This window comes from Amphiura filiformis, chromosome 15, assembly GCF_039555335.1.
Source record: "Amphiura filiformis chromosome 15, Afil_fr2py, whole genome shotgun sequence".
In the NCBI taxonomy this organism is placed as follows: Eukaryota; Metazoa; Echinodermata; class Ophiuroidea; order Amphilepidida; family Amphiuridae; genus Amphiura; species Amphiura filiformis.
The window spans coordinates 15,459,879-15,485,788 of record NC_092642.1 but is presented as its reverse complement, the minus strand read 5'-3'; the positions used below and the strand labels follow the sequence as shown (position 1 = coordinate 15,485,788).

The 25,910-nt window shown below is 35.9% G+C and overlaps 1 protein-coding gene across 1 annotated transcript; it reads right to left on the bottom strand.

Annotated features, from left to right (window-relative positions):
- Positions 1-25,910, bottom strand: LOC140171296 (ras-like protein family member 12). The gene is made up of 5 exons (XM_072194526.1): positions 24,615-25,910; positions 11,857-11,913; positions 4,575-4,648; positions 3,904-4,094; positions 1-2,073 (listed from the first exon to the last, which is right to left on the bottom strand). Exons 1-5 carry the CDS (start codon positions 24,706-24,708, stop codon positions 1,755-1,757), a joined length of 735 nt encoding a protein of 244 aa, XP_072050627.1. The 5' UTR covers positions 24,709-25,910; the 3' UTR covers positions 1-1,754.

The window sequence follows — 25,910 nt, the reverse complement described above, 5'->3', positions numbered from 1 at the left end:
TCATGTAAATAACAATATAATTATTCGTTATTTTATTTCTCATGAATTTCGCATGAACCAAACTGGTCTCTACATGCTCTAGGTGTAAAGATATAGGAACACAGTACCGTATAACCGTTTAAACCTACCAATATCATGTTTATTTCGTCTTGCAAAAATTGCAGTTAAGAGCTTGAGAATAATACACTCAGGTTTGTATCTATAGCCCAAGTGTGACTTTTGCAAATAAATGTAATCCTGAAAATGTAATTCTCACCGCCATTGATAATTGGGGGGTACCCTTGCTCATGATATTTAGGGAGGTTTTACTTAAAAAATGCTGATTTGACAGTTTTTGAAGAAAAATATCTCAAATCGGGACCCATCTTTAGGCATTTTTGCAAAATAAACGACCCATTAGAGTAGCACATCCCCGTATACCTTATATAAGTGAGTACCCCCGGTTGATAATGCCAACAGTCTATTGCTACCTTTGAAAGTCGAATGACACTGACCCAAACACAATGTATGAATACACCCTTACATCGTGTTCATAGAGGTGTTGTCGATTACAAAAACTTTCCACATTTCTATAACTTATTTTTGGTATTGCCCGTGAAATTATTTTTGGCTCATGCAAAGCCATAAATGCTTAAAGTTATAAAAGCATACGAAGTACCAGGCACATCTTTTGGTCATCAGGCACGTTGTTTCATTATTGCTTGATATACCGTAAGACCTCGCCTATAAGCATATAGAGTGCTTTTAATGAAAGCTAATCCAGACACCATCCATCGACAAAATCATAATATTATGGAGTTTGAGCAAATTAATTACCGATACAAGCATATACAAACAAGTACTATTGTAAGACCAATCTATTGTAGTGGCATATTTACACACTATATGCTTATAGACGAGGTTTTACGGTAGATGAGTTGACATGCATGTGATTACATTTGATTGAAATCAAAACTATCAGACCCTATATAGTCTATGAAATTGATTTTTTGCATTAACTTTGGTTTCAAAGCCAAAAATACCAACAATTTGTTCAATCTACAAGATACATAATATCACACAATTAAAACAACAAAGGTTTGAAAGTTGGGGTTTGAAAAGGTTTTATGTGGTCTTATTTTGCCTTGTGTGAGATTGCAGAGGGCACCCTGAATGAATGTAATCGCCAGTCCCTGGTAATTGCGGTATAATCGTGTAACACTTCAACTCATCTATAGTTACCATGGTAACATGTCATAATATAACATGAAAATTGCACCAAATTCTACATAACAACTTATATTATTAATCTGAAAACAAAAGCTTTCTCTCTCTGATCGTCAAAGCGTGGTCAAATAAGTCTTGTACATATTCCATTCAAACTATTTCGGAACTTGCACTTTTATGATCGTTACTTTATATTGCCATCTTATACGCCTTCAAGATGTTGCTAAACTGTTGATTTTGTATACAACCAACTTGCACTCAATGCACTGTTTTCCTGCTCGTCGTAACGGTGAACACCAGCTCCAAACGTCCAAGATCATGTTCTCTTCCAATTGCCTTGCACTCAAATGTCTTGCACTAAGGCTATAATTGAAGACCGAATTAAAAAAGACTAGTTTGCGTATGACATCCTGTCAACCAGACCAAAAATGTCGTACTGCGCAGATCAGCAACCAATCATGCCACGCCTTTGCCCTGATCCTGATGTCAGACGCAAACTAGTCTTTTTAATTCGGTCTTCAATTATGCCAAAGAAGTACTGTCTGTCCTCAAAATATCTTGAAGTTTTTATTGAAAAACTTAAAACTTGAGACAGTTCTTTTGGGCAGCACACGAGGTGTTTTTGGTACAGTATTTTTCGACCTGTCCCTGTCTTTTGGCGATGACGGTGATGGTGGTACGGGTTTACTGTCCTCACTTATAAACAAGGGTTTTAATGGCATATGTCTTTCAGCTTCACGACGAATTTCTCTGACTGTGTCACGGAAAACCTTTTCAACGTCCTTAAATTCTCCGGCTGCTGAGACCTCGTGAAATGAGCATGCATACTGGGCTGCTAATGAACTGCCGTCTAATTTGCTTACTTGCCTGAAACGAAAAAAGAAGGAAACGAAATGATATTGTGAATTTGAGGAAAAGAATTACCTCTCGCACCATCTATTCCACCATGCACCCTTTCTACTATAATACCAATCCTATAATTGGCACTTTCCTACCGTTGATGGGGTAAACATCGATATCACGTCCTTCTTGTCCTCACTTTCGTTATTTTCGTTAACCCCATCAACGGCAGGAAAGTGCCAATTATGCGAATGGTCCATAGACCTTACTGTTTAAAAAACGCTCTATAAAGGCTTAGGATAAGCTAGGAAAGCAGCAGGGAAACGTCCTAATATGCAACTTTTTATTTTCGGAACATTTAAGGTTTGCAAATTTTTGGCAGACCTAGAAGCTCCTAGAGGGGCAGGCCCAGAAGGAAGGGGAAGGGTCAATGTTTTTGGCAGTTCTAGGGTGGGGGAGCATTTTTGGCAGGTCATTTTGAATATGTCCACCCCGGTGGGACAGATAATAATTATTGCACAGCCCATAAATACTACAAAAAACATAGGTAAAAGTTTAGATGACAATTCTTTCTTTAAACATTGGAAAGGCAAAATTCCCAAACACCTCCAACATAGGCCTACATAACATAATACAGGTGTAACCGTAGAAACCCTCTAATCATCTCATCACCCTTTCGCGCTATTTTACCCTAAGGTCTGTAACCAAAGGCGCTCGAGAGGTGACATTTAGTAGGATCTAAATTTGGTAACGAACATTTTTCTATTAATATTTAAACTATCGGTCACCTCTTGGTTGACCTTTGGATGTCCTTTCCCCCTTTTCTTCCGATTACCACATGAGAGTCCCATAGGCAAGTTAAGGGAATATAACAAGGGGAATTATATTATCTTGAGCGTGATTTTAACAATTACTGATTTTGTTGTACAATTGCATTGACAGAAAGATTGAAGGTTGAGGTTTGAATGCCTCAATACTCAGTTAATGTTCCATCTACAAGTTGTATGGGCTGCATTGAGCATTGAATTATGCCCTATAGGATAGAATGATGTATAATAATGTTTTTATAACTTCTAAACATGTTTACAAAGTGATAGCAAGAATGGATTTGAGTGTTAAACACGGTTGTTGGAGCTCGTTCCCCTTTTCTGTATGCTATTAAAGGCCCACCCAGTGACCCCACCGAAATTTAGTGTAAAAAAATAGAATTATGTCTAAATTGCTTAAAAAAGTGAAGGATATGTCACTAAAATTGTCATTAGCTACTTTTGAAATGAAAAAACAAGGAAACAACAATAAGCTGCAATATTATCCAAATTGAAGCCCCGTTCAAATGCATAGCTAATTTCTCTACAAAAATTACAGATTTATGTACATGTCTTATTTTGTCTTTTAAGACACGGCTCTGCCACGTTAACCACTAGCAGGCTATGTTAGCACATCTAGAACACTAACAAAGGTGCCAAAATCTGAATTTTGATGATTTTTACGATCCTCTGAGTGCGCAAATCACTGACTGTGCCTTTAATATTCTCCCAAAACTCAGTAGAAAACTTAAGACCGAGTCATACTGCATATTCGACGTCGAATACTTTCAACAAGTATTCGGTATTCAATCTGTTTCGAGTCATTTCCATTTTCTAACGAATACTTTTTTCATCAACAGACATTTGAATTTGAAACAAAATCTGGTACAATTACCGAATAGGGTGAAACTAGCTGGACTTGAGTCCAGTCCTCGTTTACGGAGTTTAGGAGGGTTTAGGGTTGGGGTAGGGCAGTCTTGTAATAAGACTAGAGTTGCGCCCAATTCGGTAGAAGACAGTATTTCCTTAACAATCTCACCGGAAATCTTACCTATATCTTTCCATTTCGTTCTTATTTCCTACTAACATAACAGGCGCATCGTGCGTCTCTCTTGTCTTCTGTAATTCGGATATAACTTGGAGTAGATTCTTGGCATTCTGAAAGCTTATTTTACTGGTAATACTGTAGATAACAACTAAACCATCGGCCCATTGTGTGTAGCGCTCTAAATTCTCCTCGTCCTGAAACAACAGACACAGAAACATTATTGTTAACGATAGCTCTATAGGCATTGTGCAAAATGAGCACAAATCGCCAAAATGGGTGCATATTTCATAATTTGAGATATGAGCTACTGCCGGATGTTATATAGATATTTGGCCCAAAGTTGGGCAATTTTGACCAAATTTTTGCAGCGTCGAGATGGTAGGCTATGGAAAAAAAACGTCATGTGTTCACTCGATATAAAAACATCCATGACAAATTACTCAATGTTGAGTAAAAAGGGAACATTGCAAAAAAGTGAGTCACTGGAACTCAATATTGATTAAATTATACTCAAATTCATTTTGTTGCTTTGTTCCCTTTTTACTCAACATTGAGTAATTTTTTAGACCGACAGTGTTCAATCGAATCAATATGCGTGCTAAAATGAATTTATGATGCACATCTCATATTTAGGACCCCGCATGGACCCTTGGGGTACACCATTTATGACATACCTCATGAGCTGTATCCATAATACGAATTGTTACTGTCAGGTTATCTATTACATCTTCCTTTGTATACGTGTCCTCTGAAAGAAAACAAAAGACATGTCAAAGTTAGTCGGTTGGGTTGAATTTAACAAAACAATTTAAGTCAACTTGACATTTTTTGACAAAACAGGTTTTTAAGGTTAACATTGATTTGGAATGTTTTCAAAATAGGACAAATGAAATTTTTGATTACTTAAAAGGTTTGTGAAATTAGGTCAAATTAACTTTAGAATACACGCCATGTAACGATTTGACAAACCACGCAGGCCAAGAAACGATACACGACTCGTATGTTTATGCAACTTGCAAATCATGCATGTAGGTTCAGATATCTATAGTATAACCTAAGGTTGTTGCATATTCTACCACCCACCACACGTCTAACAATGGACCACTAAAGGCAACACTTAAATGACACGATATCAAGATTAGGTCATCCCATTGAAGCTGTCAAAACCTTGATCATGAACTTGAGTTTGAAGAGAAACAAATACGAGCACGAATAGTAAGTTACCCTTATGACTTGCGCAATCGAGGATGTAGATTGTTACGGAAGCAACTAAGGGCCACGCGGTTCTTTTTGAAACTCGGGAAGTCAAGATCTTGTGATCACGAGTCCTAATTTCTTGTGTTCCTGACTTAGTCAGTTTGAAATAAAGAAATAGTTTTACAACTCAAGATCTCAAGAACTCATGAAATCTGTTCGATTTCCACGGCGTCAGTATTTTAATTCAAAGCCCACTCCACTTTTTGTTATCTCGAGATCCGAATTTTCGAGACTTAAAGTCAGAACTCACGAACTCGCGCACAAGCGCACGAAATCGTGACTTCTTGATTTAAAGTCACGAATTTAGGATCTCGAGATCTTACTTAGTGACTTAGAGCTTGTGTTACAAGCGCATATGTAGGCCTATATGATGGCGCTTGTAACAATAACACTGACGCCGTGAAATTGAACAAATTTTATGAGTTCTTGAGATCCTTAGTTGTCTTAACTATTTTTTTTATTTTAACTATCTTTACTATTTCTTATCTCAAACTGGCTAAACAAGAAGTCAGGATTCATGATTGTAAGATCTTGACTTCCTGAGTTACAAAAAGAACCGCATGGCCCTTAGTTACTTCCGTAGATTGTAGAGAATCAGTCAGAATCTCACACTTATTTTTTTTAACGGAAAAAAGGTCTCCTCACTTTCTGCAAAAACTACTAACAATGCTAATTTTACATTAGCTTACATTGGAAAAGAAAAACACCTCACGAGCAAAACATTAATTTTATGTGGCCAAATGTAAAATATACATAAATTTCATTAGTTAGGTACGTCTGATAGTAACGATGTTAGTTAGAAGATGGGGTTCTCTCCCTGACTTTCCAACCTTCCCCTTGTCAGGGAAATTTGTAGACGAGTTTTATAGTCGAGCTGTTGTTGTCGTAAATTCTCATATCTTTTAGGAGGCACGTACGATACCATACATTATGCTATAATGATGGCATGACTCAAATAACACAGTGTAGCGAGGGCGCCACATTTAGAGGGGCGTCGAAATAATGGTGGATAAAAAACATGATTCTGCGCCTCCTCCAAGCGGTGAAAGTCAAGACCGAAATTCAATAACCAAATTTAATTAAAGTGGTGTTTGTGCAAATTTTCTCGCGCTCCGAGCGCAATTGTTTCAAGATGGGGGTAGGGGTGTGGGCGCCATCATGCATCTTTGCTCCGGACGCCACAACCCTTATAATTAAAGACCGAATCAAAAAGACTAGTTTGTGTATGACGTCCTGTCAACCAGACCAAAAATGCCGTACTGCGCAGGTCAGCATCCAATCACGCTGCGCCTTTGTCCTGACGTCAGACGCAAACTACCGTAGTCTTTTTAATTCGGTCTTCAATTTAGCTACGCCATTGTCAAACCATTTTGGCATCTTTTGCATGCTGGGTGGTATTTGCCAAACCAATTGTGCGCCCTTGCCCTATGATATTGAGTGAAAAGAATACCAATTTCGTACAATATCTTGTATGGCAATTAGAACTTTCCTTAATCGAAGACATGAATCGAAGATTCATTGGAAACTATTCATCATAGGCCTACTGATGATACAACATTCTCCGTTTAAATGTCACAATACACTGCAATAACTTTACGTAAAACCTGGTGTGATCGTCATGATGAATGACAGGTTGTCCAAATAAACCTAATGTAGTAATGACATTGAGCATGTTGAGTGCATTGGCAAGCTTACACGTACATTTGATATGATTATAGATGTAAACACTGTCAAAATAGAACTTTAAAAGCAACAGTCAGAAGTTAAACTTTTGACACTGTGGTTAGATTCACAGATAAGTTGTAAGTTTTATTGTCGATTTCGAATAAATTGCAAACAAACAGTTTCTAAAAAACCAAACATTTTTACCAATTGTCTAAAACATTGGAGGCTATCCATCGTTCAAACAAATATTGAGCAAATTATAGCAGTATTTTTGAAATGTTTATAGTTTCATGTACCGTAATTCGCAGTAAATAAGCAGTGGTTTACAAAGCTCGTTGTAGGCTAATTATAATCGTCATTTTTAAAACGCTGACATCAAGATCACTTTTTAATTGAATTACTTTTTCATGCTTTATGACATTTCAAACTATTTCAGGCTGCCAACGATACACATCTACTTTTTATCTGACATGTTTTAACATCAAGTTGATGTACGCTCCAAATAATTGTGCTATTCAGTTTAAATCCATACACCCCCTGTGGCAGACATGATCTTAATCTTCCACACAGGGAATGTGAATTTCAAACGGAGTCACCAATTCAGGTAACCTCTTTTGAAATTCGCACTCCCGGTGTGGGAGATTAAGGTCATGTCTTCCACAGGGGGTGTGCGGATTTCATCTGGAATAGCCCATGTCATCAGTGACCAGTCTAAAGCTTTTAAAACGTGTAAACTGCGTGAGCGAGTGATAGCGAGCGGCGTGTTGTGTTTCCATAAGTAGGTCACGTTGGAATATCCTGGTTATGATATCAAATATTGTTATGACAAGCTCAAAGTGTCTCACTATGGACCACAATGGCCTCATCCCAATGACATAGTTCAATAACCTCAATAAAACAACCATAGTGCAAAATTTGACCTCAAGTTGCAGATTATGAGTTTTTGTACTCAAATTTTCAAAGGTCATACAATGAATGTACACATGTATTGGGGTTAAAAACTGTGCCCTATAGATGAGCATGTTGTGGATCCCAGTGCCTATATATCAGCCTCCTCCTCTTCCTCCTCAGATGGACTGAGTGATATTACCACGTCAATTCCGATGGCTTTAGATAATAAAACATTCTAGAACTTTACTGTTTCGTAGCACATGATAGATATCATTACATGCAATGTATTATATTGTCATTTATAGATGGGATTTTTTCCTCGTATATCAAAATCTATAAAGATTTATATAAAAAGGCGCAAAATAGTATTATGGCAAAGCGAATTTGGCCCTAATTTGAAAACGACTGAATTGGGGTTTCTTGATATCTTTGCATGGACTCTGTGGTAGGGTCGACGGGTGTTTTCTGAAAATCTGGTTAGAAGAGAAAGGGGTCTTGCGATTTGGCACATCCTTCACGGGCCTTCCCCTATTTGGAATGCAGAAGACTTTTTCGTTTCTGTCTTAAATGATACATTTACCAATTAAAATTGGTAAATGTATCATTTAATGTATCATTTAAGACAGAAACGAACCTTAACCCCTATAGGTTATAACCTGGCCTGACCCTAATCCTAGCCCTAACCCCTGACCCTAATTTGCATACCGTGACGGTATTTTCTGTCTTAAATGAGACATCTATAAATTCTATATACCCTTCAATTAAACGCGTTTAAGTTTTGTACGGTGGCTAAGAAACCAATCAGGTGAGGAACTATATAGATAGGGGATAGGACCTACATGAAGGGATCGCCAAAAACCAAATTATGGATTAGCCTTTTCGCGATATGGCGGACACAATTGGATGGCGCTGTACGTGGGTAAAGGCTTTTGAGTTTGCCGGGTTTTACCCAGATTGAATACTGCCCTCCTATTGTGTGCGCCATATTTCGAAAAATTATTATAATCAATGTATATGGAAAACGATATAAAATTATATAAGCTATTAATTATAGCAATCAGATGTCATGGCTTTATGATTCTTCGCTTTAAAAAAAAATGGATTGCAATCGAATGCATTCAAATTGCGCTTTCTGATGCTATTATTCTCTTTTGGATCTATTTGCTTATGACGTTTGTCTTTGCCATCTTAAACGGCTATATATAGCTACGAATGTTAATAATAATATTTGTATTCTAAACATTCTTAATGTTGTCGCAAGTTTGGCGAAAGGCAAGGTTTACTGTTCAACAATGCTTCAGTCACAACTTTACCGTTAGATGATGTTGCAGGTGCAGAACGGCAAACACGGTGAAAACATAGACCCTGGCAGAAACCAATATACTGCCTTATATTTATATAAGACACAATTGATGAAGGTCTTGACAGGTTATTAATTTATCGATAACTTTGAATTTAGGATAACGAGTTTAGCAATTTAGCTTTAGATAGGGTCACAAAAAAATGTAATATTTTGGACAAAGTCAGTTGTGTTTTTATTCACTTGACTTTTTTAAGGGTTCGGCCACCCTTTTGTAGGACCTGAGAGCACATCAAATTGCAATCTGAATGCGAGGAATGTCCTTCTCATATTAAATAATTTAGATTTGTTGAATACGGTATGTTACGTGCTCAATGTTTGCAGAACATTTTGCCGTATTTTATACAGTTTTGCTGATATAATCTTTATTTGATTTGCAGCACAAAAGAAAACCTACAAAGTAAACACCCTATATCTGTGTTATTTATTTAGTGATTCCTTGAGATATAAGAAAGTTCAACCGCCTAATTCTTCATATCAATGGTCAATTTGAGGATTTCAAACTGTCAAACAAGTATTTGACATTTTTGCTGTAGAGTCGAATGACAACATGAATTGCATCATTATTACAATATTAACGAAAATATTCAATTACAATATTAACGAAAATATTCATTCATGAAACAATGTTTTCTTGAACCGTTTTCCTTTCAAGACTTAATAAAGTACATGGCGGTTTCTTTCTCTATCATTGTCTATGTAGATGTAGATAATCACAGTTGGTATTGTTTATGTTTGCTCAGTTTAAATACTAGACCCTGGGACATGGTTGTACAATGGCGTCCAAAATAATCAGTCTATCATTTTAAAATATATTTAAAATTTAACTTCAGGAACAGCTATAGTTCCAATCTTCCAATGTCTCAAGAAAGAGGATGAGCCCGATGAGAACATGACCCCGGCAAGCAACGAGATTATTAGCCTAATTACAAGTATAGCCTAATTAGGCCTGATTACGCCTTTATTACGGGCTCATCGAGAACTAGAAATTACAAAACTGCACAGCAATAGCAATTGAGTCACTCTTGTAATGTCAGTTTTCCAGCATGCATTACCTTTTGAGCACCGATGCAAAATAGTGACGATAATGATGATAATGATGATTTTGTGGTTGTTGTTGAATGATGATGATGATGATGATGACGACGATAATGATAAGGTTGACGATGATGATGACGATGATGATGACGATGACAAAACGACGGCAATGATTATGCTCGATGATGCCATGATGATGAAGATGATGATGATGATGATGTTGACAATGACGATGATGACGATGAAAATGACGACGACGACGACGATGATGATGATGATGATGATGATGATGATGACGACGATGATAACGAAAACGCCTTCGATGACGACGACAAATGATGATGAATAGCCTTATCACTTTGTTGTTCATTTGTGGTGTCATATCACACCGATCTGTTTACTTTTGCAATATAGGCTATGACCTAAGTACAAATTCTGTGTCATCATAATCTTGTCCTCTTCGTAACTCCCCCAATATCTGATTTATGGCCACAAGTGATAAATGGAGATTGCTCGCACACTTCTCATAAACATTTCACCTACCGGCACGCGACAATATGAATTATTATGAAACCCCCGGCCCGGGTATGGAAGTCAGGGAAGGGTGCTAGCCTATCTGAACCATGAAAGTGACTGCAAAAACTAAAATTATTCTAGTCTATAGGCCTATCATAGACAGTATCTATATGAAAATCAAGGTGGGGAAATTCTTAAATCACGAACTGACCATTGCTTATTCGATCTTATCGGAAGCTGTCGTAAATGACAGTCAATTGTAAAGCTCTTGTCAATGGTCATGTGCCTATAGGCTATAGCTGCCTCTCCCCGGGTGTCTCTCCCGATCCTGGAAAAGTGTATTACTCTTGGACTATCCTCCTCTCTACCGATGTCGACATCGCGGGTAAAGTCATGATGGTGGGTGGGGAGGGGGGGTGGGGGGGGGTGCATAGTGGGGGCAATGTAAATGTTGTATGTTTATACAAGAACATCTCGATGAAAAGATTCACTCGCTCGGTATTTCATTTGCATCTTGGGTTGCATAGTCGGCCTCACCAATACCTTCACCTTGAGTAAACGTGTCCTTACATCGGGTCAATTACAAGGTAATTATACGGCAGGTCACCTTATGGTTACTATAATGAGATCACATACTGCGCCAGCTGATATCATACATAACCAGTTATAGTCAGAAATCGAAAGTGAAATGTTTTAATCGAAATGATTAGCCCATCTCGTGTTTACTACTCAAATGTTGTATTGAACAACAGCGAACAACTTCGAACAGAGATAAAAGTGAGATCAAATTTTGCTCTGTTCAACTACAGTCATGGCAATATCAGGAGTCGCAAGTTCAAATTGGCGAAATATGTTTTGGACTGACATGATATATAGGTTATGTTACTTTTACAAGAATCCAATAATTGCATGCTATGCTTTATTATCATTTTTATTAAAAAGATTATATTTCAAGCTATTTCAGCACATCAAATCAAAGCTGTCATTGGGCGCCCATTCCTTTTTAAAGGAATTTTTTATTATTAAAGGTTAAATCAAAGTTGGGATTTTACATCATGTTGATAAAATTCATTAAACTGCAAAAACAGCCAAAAGATATACCGGTAATGCTAAGCTAAGATGCATTTAAGAGCTTTTAAGATCAGCCAATATGCCAATTTGCATGATTACGCCAAATAATATGCCTGACCCAAATCGAAAAATATTTAGACCGATATTTGATATCTTACCTAATGTAGGATCATATTCGTTGATAAATCTTCTTGTAATGTACTTGACAGTCAACGCTGTGAAAAAATAAGAGAAAAATAAGTGATGAATATGATAGATTGTGTGGGACAGGCCCCCTATTATATAAAGAGGTGAGGAGATGTAAAGACAAAACAAAGGAAACAAACAAAAACAACAATAAGAAGGATCGCGAACAACACAAACCGCACGTCGTTTCATCTTGACTCTGTAATCACTTATATTTCACACAAAATAAGATTAACGAAATCTCAATTTAATGTTCTTTTTGATAACTTATTACTGTCGTACAAATAAAAGGAATTTTTTAAAATCTAAACCCGGGATTAATAATGAGCATTATGATTTTATTATATTGGGCATACAAAAACCACCATGAACTCCAACTGATACGGATAATATTTTAGTGGGCATTGTCTCGATCTCAGAGAAATGCTACAAAATTAACCGCAGGGTGCGGACATGTTTTAGTTCATCCATCTCGGAAAGACGCTACCATACATTATTTTTTAAACCAATATCATGAATTGTGATATATACAGATGTGTATGTCTTCAAGTACAAAATTGAAAACTTCCGCTTGGTAAATGAAGTGACATACACTCTACATGTATGGCCATGATGGCTGACCAGTCCATCATCATCTATGGTCAGTTTACCTGGCGTTATGTGGTGTAATTGAGGTCATGTCCTCATGATGTCCTCAAGACGGAATACCTATGGTTATTGGCTATAACTAACGATATCAACAGGGTCATAATGTGTAGGATCGAGTAACACTGAAATCAACTAGCCCTTTTACCATGTCTACAACTTCAATATTTCATTCTACTCGATCCTTCCGCAACATCTTTCAGTCCTCCAATAATTCCTCCTCCACCACCTCACATTGGTTTCTTCTTATTGTTATAACCATTGTCTTAATTTTCGTCCTCTGACGAAGACGAAGACAAAGATTGCGCTACGACTGCTATCGTTGTTTTTCTGCCTCCGCAGGAGGTAGTATGCTTTGAAATTTACACCTAAAATGCCGCACATTGCGCGGCATGTAGGCCGATTGTACAAATTTATATTCTGACAAGTACTCTAATTTCCGCCCAATATCGAGAGCCCAATATATATCCCCCACCTCTTTGCGCCATACATAAATTCGCCTATCGCCATTTCCGAATGTTCAAAAGGTAATCACGCTTCCTCAGCATGTGCAATAAATTAGCATTAAAATTAATCTTATTCTATAGGGATTCTAGAAACGCCTAGCACGTGGCGCCAATGGCGTGGGTCTATCAAGTTAATGAATTATGCATTAGAATATTTTCAAACTCATATGTTGTATAATTGAAGACCGAATTAAAAAAGACTAGCTTGCGTATGCCGTCCTGTAAACCAGACCTGCAGCACACAGCAACCAATCACGGCGCGCCTTTGTCATGACGTCAGACGCAAGCTAGTCTTTTTTAATTCGGTCTTTAATTATAGGTTGTACCTCAGCGCTCATCAGCAGCCACACCACCTCAATGCCTTCGGTGTGATCAGCAGCTTTATCGTTGAAGACAAGTTGGAAAACCGTTATGCTGTGGCAATGGGAATACACCTCAAACAAGGTTTAATTTCATGATTACATGAAACCTGATTATTAATGCAAAAACTTTGGCTGGAGAAGTTGAAGCTGACGTTCATGGCGACACTTTGGATGTGATAATTTGACATCATGGATTGTTTTGTGCAAAATTGGAGGTATTTTTGTGCCACGGCGAGTCAGCAGACCGACTGGCATGCATGCTAGGCTCGACTAGGCCACAATCATGATCCGATGCATTTGAACTGCAATGTATGGTATGATACGCCTAGCCGCGCCTATGGCCGGCTTCATTGCTGCCCGGGCATTGCTGTTCAAATACATGTACTAAAGTATTGCAATTTTATTGCGTTGATATAATTCGGAATAATTCGTTTTAAAGTATTTGCTTCCCCAATTCCCATGCGTGGTTGTGTTTTATGTTCTACTGAGTACTGTTGCAATATTTTTGCATGCATACCCATGACCGTTTCAAGACTTTGACTGAGAAATTTGCTTTTTGTTTGTTAAGATAAAAATAAAAATAAAATGCAAGAATCATCTTCCCCACACAATACTTCTTACAAACAAGGTGTTGATATTGGCCCTTTCGATGCAAGACAAAGCACAAATGAAGGAAACAAAACAAAACAATAATGTTTTTGATTTTTTATTCAATTACACATACAAAAGAGTAATGACCTATAAAACGACCCCCCTAAATATAATAATATTAATATTATTTTAGTCCTGAATACAAAATATAATAAACAAGCATTAAAAAAATCTGAAACGTTACAATCGTAATTTTCAGTCAAAAAATCCACGAGAAATGACTCTTGATACAACTTAGGCATATATGCATTAAAAAACAGAAACGGCTGCCTGCATCTGGAACTCTTCATATCTGAAAGTTTGAAGGTCTTATTTCATACATCAGAATTATCTGCAAGATTGCAAGATGGCTTTAGGTGACCGTGGCCCTATTGGCTAATGCACAAATTTAGATTTTCTTTCTATTTAAATAATATGTTAAAGCTTATGCCCTGTAGATTACATTCGGTTCTTGAGATATGGCCTGTCAAAATGGTGCGAACCCAAAACAAAAAATTGGCAACAACTTTCTTTTTATTTTCTATATTTTGACAAGTCCAGTTGCCAGATGATTTTCTAATTACATGTATGAATTATGCAAAGTAAAGATTTCAGATACAATTAAAAGAGCTATAGTAGGCCTACCGAGGCATGGTACATGGGTAGAACACACACTGTAGACCTACTACAAAATTACGGTTGCGTTTTGGCAAATTTCAATTTGCATAATTAATGTGGGCCACTTATTAGAAAAGTTGATTAGGGCCCTAATTAATTATGCAAATGGAAATTTGCATGGAAAAAGGCATTCATGGGTTTTATATCTTATTTTGTAGCCGATCTGAACATTCTACTTTGTACAATTCTTGCATATATAATTAGAAAATAAGGCCTACCTGACATCATTGCATATCAAAATAAAAGAAATTTGTTGGCAACTTCTTGGTTTCGCGCCATTTTGACAGGCCATATATTTTGGTAACCGAATATCCGATTAAAATAAAAATTTCAGTCTTGTAATCAGGAGAGAATGGACTCACATATTTCAATCAGACAAAAATCTATGTATTAGGCGCTTTAAAATCCCCTTTTATTATTATTATTATTTATTATATCCAATAGCGTTACCTTAAAGCTAGCATTATAAGTGTCTCCTTAACTAATAACAAAAGGTGCCCACTGGTATCTTGGAGGCATTGTCTTTTTTAAAGACATTTCTTGTTGTTGTTGTTGCTGATGATCAGGAGGAGGGGGGATGGAAAAGGATAATGAAAGTGAAGATGGTGGCGATGTCGACGTCGCCACCATCTCCACCCTCCTCCTCCTCCCATCCTCCTGGCTCCTCCTCCTCATCATCAGCATCAAAACTGAGAATTAATCGTGATGGTGCTTTGTTTATGATTCTCCGTGGCAAGCCGGGAAATGGAAAAACTACGTTGTTATTGAATTGTTCGTTACTACTGAATCCCGGGACTGAATCACAGATAATATAACGTTAAATTTTCTATTCAGGATTCAAAGTTGAATTTTACCGTTATTTGCAATTGAATACCTGAGTGGAAGAAGGGCCCAACTCCATTTAAAAAAAAATGAGTTAGACCCAGCATTTTGTTGCCAGCAGACTGTTCTTCCTTGTGTGTGAAAGATGAGTCAAAATCCACTCTCTAAATAGTCTTCCACGTACACCTATTCATGGTTTTCATGGAAGAAAGGCCCAACTCCATGGAGTTGGGCCCTTCTTCCACAAATATTTGGTTAAAGAGGAATTTTGTTCATCCATGAAATCTGCAATAAACTTTCTTGCTAACATATTACATGCTTCTACTTGTGCAAATAATGGATAATACCAAATTTCTGTAGCTATTTATAACACATCTGCTTACGGAACTGGTGCTAGTATATTACTTATTATTGGAAGAAGGGCCCAACTCCAGCTCGTATTAAGACCTGTACCGTTGCCATGGAAACATCACATATAATTTCGAATGTATATAATATTATATGTTCATGTATAAGGTCCCCTGAAGACGAAAACATTCTGTCTATTCAGATTTGATGGAGTTGGGCCCTTCTTCCACTCAGGTATTCAATTATGAGCTAACATCTCATTCTCAGTTGGCACAGGTTGTGATTTCAACGTTGTTTTAACGTTGAAACAACGTCGAAGTTCACCCTAACCTGATTTAAACCTATAGGTTGGTTGAAATGTCAACGTTGTATCAGCGTTGATGTCAATTTGCAAATCCTCAACCTAATTTTAACGTCGAAATTCCAACGTTGATAGCCCCCTGGCTTCTTTCTCATAATTATAAGCATTTAAAATATTCTTAATAATCATAATATACCATGATTTGTAAAAGAGCAAGGGCAATGAGATCTGACGTCGCGTCGCCAGATGGATTATTACAAAAAACTTGATCATATAGGACAGTAATCCAGAGATAGTCCTAGGCTTTAGAATTGGGCGTTTTGGAATGTCTATATCAATGCCTGCGTGTGTACCATGTATCAGATAGCGGTAGAGTGGGAAACAAGATGTCTTTTGATAAAAATAGGCACATATCAATTAACAATCTCATTTAAAAGGTCCGTTCTCATTTTAAAAGGTCCGTTTCTTGAACAATGTTGAACCATTCATCAAGAGTCGTGATCTCAATTTGACCCTAATGTATGTAAAGAAATGTTCGGTTACCTATATATAATTTCTGTGACTGGTGACGAGGACTGTTGTCTTATTTTGGTCATTTTAAGATTTTGGCAAAGACAAAAAGAGATCGGATTTATACATGAATAGCCTACATCTCCTGGAGTTTCGTGGTTGCAAATGATTTATGAAACAATTTAAATCGATAAAAACGTTTTTATTCACATTTTAATATTCTGTTATCATGGTTATTACATACTTTTTAACGAAAAACGTGACAATTTTGACCTTAATTAGCACAATTAAGACAAAGATATCTGCCCTATTTCTCCTTGTAATAAAGTGAACTGTCCTGGCTCTTTAACCAAAGGAATTTGTAATTTCCATTGTAACATTTCTAATTAAATCAGGCATTACGATCTCAGCTTTCAAGCCTTAGTGATTTGTTTCGTGCACGGATTACAGATTTTGGAGTAAAAACAAGGCATCAATTACTGTCAGCCAAATCAAGATTATCATCCATTATATGGATGTATAGTATTTTAATTGACACATGGACAAGTGGTGTATATACGGTCAATAATAAGACTTAATCTTAAAATTCTTGAAGCGACGTCATTGATCAAGGCCAAGTTCAATTTTAGGTCACCTTATTTCATTATTGATAAAAAATTCTCTCCGATTAATTTGGTTGTTACAAGAAAACTGAATGAGGTGATAGCGTCGATTTTTGCTAAGCAGACTACAGTTGGCAATTTACGCATTGCCAAATTCAGAACGTGCCCCCCACACACAAATTGGCACTTGATATTGGTCCCGTTATGGTCAATCTGCGCATTGTCAGATTAGCCCTATTTATTTATTTATTTATTTATTTATTGTGGCCTTTTATTTATTTATTTATTTATTTATTTATTTATTTATTTATTTATTTATTTATTTATTTATTTATTTATTTATTTATTTATTTATTTATTTATTTATTTATTTATTTATTTATTTATTTATTTATTGTGGCCTTGCTGGCAATAATCTCATTGTGCATGTTAATTTAATCGAGATTTTCACAAATTGTTTCTATCTTTTGTAATAATATTATAATGTCACGTCTCTCATGTCTGCCCCTAACCTCAGTACAACCCTAGTAGTAAACGCATCCCAAAAAGAAAGTATCCAGTTTGATTTTTATCCATAAATCAAAGAAGAGGGTTTTAAATCAAGACCTACCAAAAGTATGTTACAGATGAATGTATTCTGCACAGTTTGATACCTCATTTGTCCAAATCGATGCAGAACTGATGACACAGTGATCTTTTAAATGTAGTCACTTTAATTTTTAAAGTTGCAGTAATTCCTATTAATGTTATTTTCCTGCTTCTCAAGATTCTTCACAAAGGTACACAATAACAGAGACAGTCTAATGCTGTTTGACTCCACTACACCTTCCTCAATGTTTTACCCTTCACTCTTCACAGTCCATATCTGGTATGTCCTCCTGCTGCATCAATGATTGCCAGACATCTGCGGCCCATGCTCTCAGCGAGACTTCTGATGCGCTCTGGCCTTGCTTTATCGCTGTCCATATTGAGTAGCAGTACCAAATCAATAGGAATTTACTGCAACTTTTGAAATTGAAGGGATTACATTTAAAAGGTCGTTGTGTCATCAATTCTGCATCAATTTGGACAAATGGGGTATCAAACTCTGCGGACTAAATTGATCTGTAACATACTTTTGGTAGGTCTTGATTTAAGACCACATCTTTGACTTATGGACGAAAATCAAACTGGATACTTTCTTTTTGGGATGCGTTTACTTTATAATTTTATTTAACATAATTTCTGAACTCGATTTTCCTGGATTTGGGAAAAATACTTTAAATTTAAAACAGTTTCAAATAAGTTTTCATTTCGATAGATGTTAAACAAAATGTTCTTCCATCGTGTCAGAAATTGGTCGATCCTTCATGTAATTATTTCGTGTAAGCTAATCCTAACCCTAACCCTAATCCTAACCCTAATCCTAACCCTAACCCTGATCATAACCGTAATCCTAACCCTACTACCCTAATCCTAACCCTAACCCTAACCCTAATCCTAACCCTAAACCAACCCTAACCCTAATTTCGTGTAAAATCATAACCCAAAAATTGATCAGACAGGATCAAAGAGCAAAAGTATCATGGTTATTATTATAATGAAAAAATAAACTTTTACAACATATGCATGATTCATGTTCTTGCTTGCGTGCTATATTCGACGTATCGTATATCATAATGTTTAGGGGTATAATGAAATGTAAGCCTGGTATAAACTTGGTGAGGGGAGAATGTTTACAGAGAGATTTATTTCAATTATTTGTGTGCATCTAAGTAATTTTTGTCACATGATTTATACATACAGGGTCTATATAACATTGGAATAATTGTTACTCAAGATTATAATTTAAAATTTCAACATCGAGTATAATATCACGTCAAAATATATGATAGCCCAAGTCAGATAAGAGCAAAATATATACCGTAGAATACCATAGAAGCATATACATGTACTTTTGTTGACAAAAGAGGCGAAAGGCAAAAACCCTCAACAAAAAAACATTATTTGAGTTTCAGCAACTATATTACTGATACAGGCGGCTGTACAAACATGTATTTTTGTAAGACCAATCTATTGTAATGTATTTTTGAGGGCGTATGCGGTTTGTCTCTTCGTTAAAAAGAAACCTTAGAGGCATATGCTTATAGACGAAAATCTACGGTATAAGGTGATCCGGTATGACTGTGAATTGCCGTACATGTACCTGTACTGAAAATGCCTAGTAATAACTGTATAGACTGCATCATATTCTCTGAATCCCGATATAGAACCTTTCTCAAGTTTCTCCTCGTCAACAAGTCATTTATTTGAGACTTGAAGGAAAATCAGCAGGGTGTATAGGAGAAAGCTTTGAGCTAGAAATAACTCACGCATGCTATTATTAGTTCAGGAGAAAATTCACGGTCACGGCCAATAGACACAAGTATTATCATGATTTACAGAGGCCCTTGCATCAATGACCAAAATGGTTGTGAAAATGGTGCAAGTTTGCCAGTGGCGGTTTCAACTTAGTGCTAACCTTCCAGTTTACTCTCTACAATAATAAAGAAATTTATATAATTAGCCTAACTTCACAAAAATGATATAGGCCTACAATGTATACCAATTTTAAGTTATATCAAACCATTTTAGAGTGTTAACCTTCATGTTTGCTCTATATAAATCAAACCATTTTAGAGTAGGCCTACTTGTATACGTTATGTTAACCTTCAAGTTTATTCTCTGTAAAAAGAAATTTGTGATAATTTGACTTAAAAATTTAAAGACTATTTTAAACTACTTTATAATTTATGCCTCCTGTTTTCTTAGCAAAAAAGCGAGCCATTATTTTGTATCACGAAAGTGACGACACCTCAATCATTTCAATTTTTCCAGCAAGTTTTGCTGACTTTTCTCATCAACATGATCAATTTGTATATCAAATCTCAATGAAAGATACCTTTTAGTTTTGAATTGCTGGCAATTGTAACTCGTGGCGAAATCGGGATGGGCACGGGAGCAGCTACTCTTAGAAAAGTGTTCTTTGCTGTCCTGTATGCCCGCCTGTATGTAAAACCCTCACGAGAAAAGGGTTCTTGAAAATTCTTTCTGGTCTTTCCAGAACCCTTTTCAGGTCTAAAATGGTTCTTTCTGAACTTTCCAGCACCCTTTTCAGGTCTGAAATGGTTCTTTCTCTTCTTTGAAGAACCTTTTAAGGTCTCACATACTGGACAGCTATTAGTAAAAGTATACCCCATATGAGAAGTCTTGTTCCCATGATGAGGGATGCTGGCTGATTTAAAAAGACTTAGTTTTCTTTTTTGTACTTTTTAGCCCATTTAGACCATTTTTGTCAAAGTTTCCCCCTTTGAAAGTTATTTTTGCCTTGCCCCGATTTCCCCCTTAGACCCTTTTCCACCAGTATAAGTCCTGATGCATGGTTACGTCACTGGCATCTCCTCGTCAGTTTGGAGGCCCAGGAATCCCATTACAAGTCTATTATGTTACTGATAATCAAGTTCAATTTCATCTTTGTAAACCCAGATTTTCAACAATGGTTCCAGAGAGGACATCACCAATAAAGTCCTCTTTCCGAATATCTGTCATGGTTCCATCTGATACCACTGGGAGGACGATCGTGTTTGCAATTTGAGTAACCAGTGAAGATGTCATTATTTTTCTCCCACATCTTCTCTGGTATAAAAACCCACGGGTACGTTGAACTGAATATCTAAATTGTAACAACAATGAAATCAGGAATTTAGCTTTGTAAAAAAGGATTTGATGCGAAGTTACACATCTAGGGGACAATAAGGGGTAAATTCCTGTGAAAGTTAGCCAGGGGTTGTGTTGATTGGATTTGACCTGAGCCCTAATGGCACCCCTATTAAAAGAAATCAAAACACTAAAGTCATTCTCCAATGGCAACAGAATGGGCGAAGGAAATCACAACGGAAATCACGATTTTTTTCTGCCGATTTTTAAATAAAAATCAATGAACTTATAATACTTTGATATAACTCGACTAAGGCTATATAATATTTTGGAATGAGTAACTGTTTTTCCCCGAGCCAAATTTGAATCTTTTTCCTTAAGGGCTGGGGTATGAACGTTTGGACAGTATTTATTGTGGGACATTAGAGCACATCAGACATATCGAATTGCATTCTGAATACGAAGAATGTCCTTCTGATATCAAATAATTTTGATTTTTGAAATTCGCAATGTAATACACATTTTATGGCAAATCATTGAAAATTGGTATTTTTGATATTTAACAGTACTCGAAGTAAACTTTGTAAATCTGATGATTTATACTTAAAGTGTATGTAGGTGGGATGAAAAGCCGACGATCAATTGAAAATGTTGACCTTTCGTATCGAAGATATGGATTTTTCCCAAACACCAAACAAAAATTAGGTCTTTTTGGGAAAAATCCATATCTTTAATATGAAAGGTCAAAATTTTCAATTGATCGTCGGCTTTTCCTCCCAGCTACATACACTTTAAGAATATATCATTAGATTTATAAAATTTACTTCGAGGACTGTTATATATCAAAAATTTGAAAAATATCAATTTTTATAATTTGCCATAAAAATTGTATTATGTCGTGATTGTCAAAAAATGAAAATTATTTGATATCAGAAAGACATGCTTCGTATTCAGAATGCAATTCGATACGTCTGAGGTGCTCTCATGGCCCATAAAAAATACTGTCGAAACCCAATAAACGCTCATTCCAGTTCCCTTAAGGTCGCATAAAATATTAATTTGTTTCACGTATTTCAATTTTCATATTAAATTTAAGTTTTTAATACTTTAGTAAAATGAATGTTAGTGCTGATAAACAGTAGTCAGCATAGATCATTTTTAGGTGTTTTTGGAACTCTTGAAACTCTAAAAACGGCCTATAATTGCCGTTTTACTCGAAGATGCTGCAAAAAAAAAAACCTGAACAAAGTCAATTTTACGTGAAAACTGCAGATTTTGCAAACAACAACAACAAATACATGTAATAAACTAAAAACAACAAAAAGAGCATCAACAACAACAACAACAACTACACCAACAAGAAAACAAACAAAAACAACATGATGAATAAGTAGCACTTTATATTATAGTGAATGTTTTGGTATGTCTAATATCTATATTATTTTATTGATACAATATTGAAAAAAGGCGAAGTTTTCACTCACTTTGCAAGATGATTGCGAATGTAACTCTTTTTACACTTTCCTCTTTATTCAAAGAGTAAAATTCTCAAATGAGTGTTTTTGCCAACCCTGTCATTTAAACGTGCATGGTTATTTGGAGATTGCTATTTGCGCCTAGAGGCTTCATAACATGGCAGTATTTTGGAATTTATATTGGAAGCTATCGGCGCTTGTTTTTGTTTATGTGACAATTCTCTGAACGTCAAGTGATAGACCAGTAATGCTCCCAGCAATTGCAAAACGTTTAAAATGCCGGTATAAAGGGCATATAAAGGGTACATAAAGGGTATAAAACGTTTTAATAACATTCAAAACCATTTATGAAAACTTGCTGCAAAATATTCGGACACAATATTGTTCAAGTGTTGACAAAATATTGGTTACAGGTTGATAGTCCGAAAACTACATGTAAATCCAAACCCTTAACCTATTACCCTATACCATACACTTCATCCTAACCCTATCCTAACCTCAAAAGCCCTATATCCTTCCTTACCCTAACTCAAAACCTAATCAAACACTTTATACCCTAACCATAATCTGACTATCCCACACCACAAACCTAACTTCAACCCTTTTGGGGCAATGACCCTTCGGGCTGTTTCGAAAACATTTTGCAAAAGTAGGCCTAGTTGTCAAAAAGGATAGTTTACAACGATATTGACAACGTATTATTAAAATTCTCTTGTAGTGTTTTTCATATAAAACTTTTTAAAAACGTTTTATCACCATTAATATAACCCGACATGTTTAATGTTATTATTATAAAAACGTTTTGATCAAAATTGGACCAACAAGAAAAACGTTGAAAAATGTTTTTGTGTTTGCTGGGGTACCAGCGACTCTAACAGGTCTTTGTTTGGTAAAATGAAATAACAAAAGAGTTTGTCTTCCAAATACGTTCACCCCATGTTCATTATTGATTATTGATACAATATTGATCGATCATAATGTTCGTTATTGGCAAAATATTGATCGATAATTAAAATGCTCTGGGTCACTGTCTGTAAATATAGTAATTAGTAAGTATAATATAACCATGACATGTAAACATATCAATGTAATTTCTTGTAATTTGTGTGCAATGACAAGACATTCTAATTAAATCAAAACCTTGTCCTCAGCTATATAGGTTTAATTAAATTAATCATGTTAATTGAAGGGCAAAAGTGATTGAATTGTCATGCCTATATAAAATATTAATTATTATAGATATAGAGTGGCAACCAAGAAGAATGCAATCATTGTACAGAGTTACATATCTAGTACATTAACATCAAGTATGATTTTTTTTTGTAATTTGTGACAATGACAAGACATTCCAATTAAATCATAACCTTGTCCTCAGCCATATAGGTTTAATTCATAATTGCAGGGCAAAATTGATTGAATTGCCATGCGATGGGAATAGTAGATACTTTATTTAAAAAATAGAGTGGTAAACAGAGAACTACAAGAATGCATTCATTCAATAAAAGTACATACACAATGTTTATGAACAATTACCGGTACAATGTTCATGTTTGACAAGAGTTTTGACGGTATGGGGTCCAACACAATAGGCCTACAATCAATATATTTATAAATAATGCACATCTACGAGATGGGTATTGCATATGATGACTACAGTCGTATTGAAATTGAAAAGTAGTTTTATAAATAAAAACTTGAATAACATTTATATAACATTTTTGTAAACGTGATACAAAACATTCTAACAGAATGTTATTAATTTCACTGTTGAGAAAGTATTTTGTAAACATGTTTGCCCAAAAATCTCATACATGTATACTAATATAACCCGACATTCTTAAAACGTTAAAAATTAACATTTTAAGAACATTTTTTTGTGTTTGCTGGGTATACATAAAGAAATGCATATATGTTGATATAAAAAGTGCAACAACGAATAAAGACAAGAAGTGTTTCCAAACAAACTAATAATTCATATCACTATAAGATCCACAGCATGCTCATCTATCAGGGCACAGTTCTGTAACTCCAATACATTTGTACATTCATTGAATGACCTTTGAAAATTTGGGTACGAAAACTCATACTCTGCAACTTCGAGGTCAAATTTTGCAGTATGAATGTTTAATTGAGGTTATTGAACTATGCCACTGAAATGAGGCCATTATATACTCACCTGATTTGCCAACTCCAAGACTTCCTAACAATGCTATCTTATATTCTGGGATGCAGATATTACTCCCTGTATTACGATTACGTTGCTTTGACATCGTGTTATGATCCTGTCACAAGATGCATTTAAACAAAATATTGTCCAGAAAGCAACTTCTTCAGTTCAGGTGCAGGTCTGTAAGTTCCATTACATGTCCTTTGTTACAAGTTTGTTTAAGAGATAATTTGACACGTTTATCGACGGTCTACTACAAGTAAAGTACAACTTCCAACTTCAAACTAAATACAGTTTTATCAACTATAGGATTATAGACCGATATCTTCTGTTACGATGAAAAGCTATTTGATTGGTAGTGGCTTGTAATAACAAAAGAGTTGGTATCCAAATCCAATTTACGCTTGCATGAAATCATCTGGAACATAAAAATAAGTCAGGCGTGTCCTTAATCACAAAAGAACTTAGCATACCCAGTGAAAGAACTATATTCAAGTTTATTCTCGAAGCGTGTAAGCTCTTGTACTTGTAGTCAGCTGTATACCTGACCAGAGATGATGAGAATGTGACCAAAACCTTATGAAATGTCAGTTATTCAAGTACAAATTCATTGTCAAGCGTTCCAAGTAAATAATACAATGATATCTGCTTTTTTTGTGCCTCCTTGTATTTGTGCAACATATTTCACATGCCCTTAACACCAGACACAGTTACCAATATGTATTGTTCTATTAATAGTCCACTTATATCGCGTCCCTGAATATTTACATGGTTTTCAACAGACCAGAATAAATATTGATAATGCTAACATACGATGAAAGCTTTGTTATTTTCTACGAAAAATTCCAGAAATGATGTTGCAAGTGCGTCTCAAACGTCATTGCTCCTGTAAAAGAGATATAAATGGCTTCACCGTCTGCCTACAGCCGAGTCAAGTTGACATCACCACAATTTGAAAATACGCTATTTTCACTTCACACTTTCATCAAACGCCGTAATCAATTCCTTAATCCATCTCCGGAAAACAATCAAGGTGACAAAACTAACAAATCGCGATAGCATGTGCTGCAACTGCTCAACCAATTTATCCACCGACTTCAATTTAGTAGCAAGTGCAGTAAGATATTTTAATTTTCACTTCCATCATTTTGTTCGTCTCCAAGAAATCACCAAGAGGATAATCAAGATGTTATGAAATTAACTCCATGCACAACACGATGAAGTTTATTGCTGGGATGATTCAGAGAAAGTTAGCAACCATGCATGCAGCAAGAGTAAAGACCAGCTGAGCAATAATAATTGCCT

Excerpts from the sequence above, each read along its gene's own strand:
- LOC140171296 (XM_072194526.1), bottom strand. The coding sequence starts at position 24,708 with ATGTCAAAGCAACGTAATCGTAATACAGGGAGTAATATCTGCATCCCA. Across the intron at positions 4,649-11,856 it reads CGAATATGATCCTACATTAG|AGGACACGTATACAAAGGAA; the intron begins GTAAGATATCAA and ends GTTTTCTTTCAG. Across the intron at positions 2,074-3,903 it reads AACGAAATGGAAAGATATAG|GCAAGTAAGCAAATTAGACG; the intron begins GTAAGATTTCCG and ends TTTTCGTTTCAG.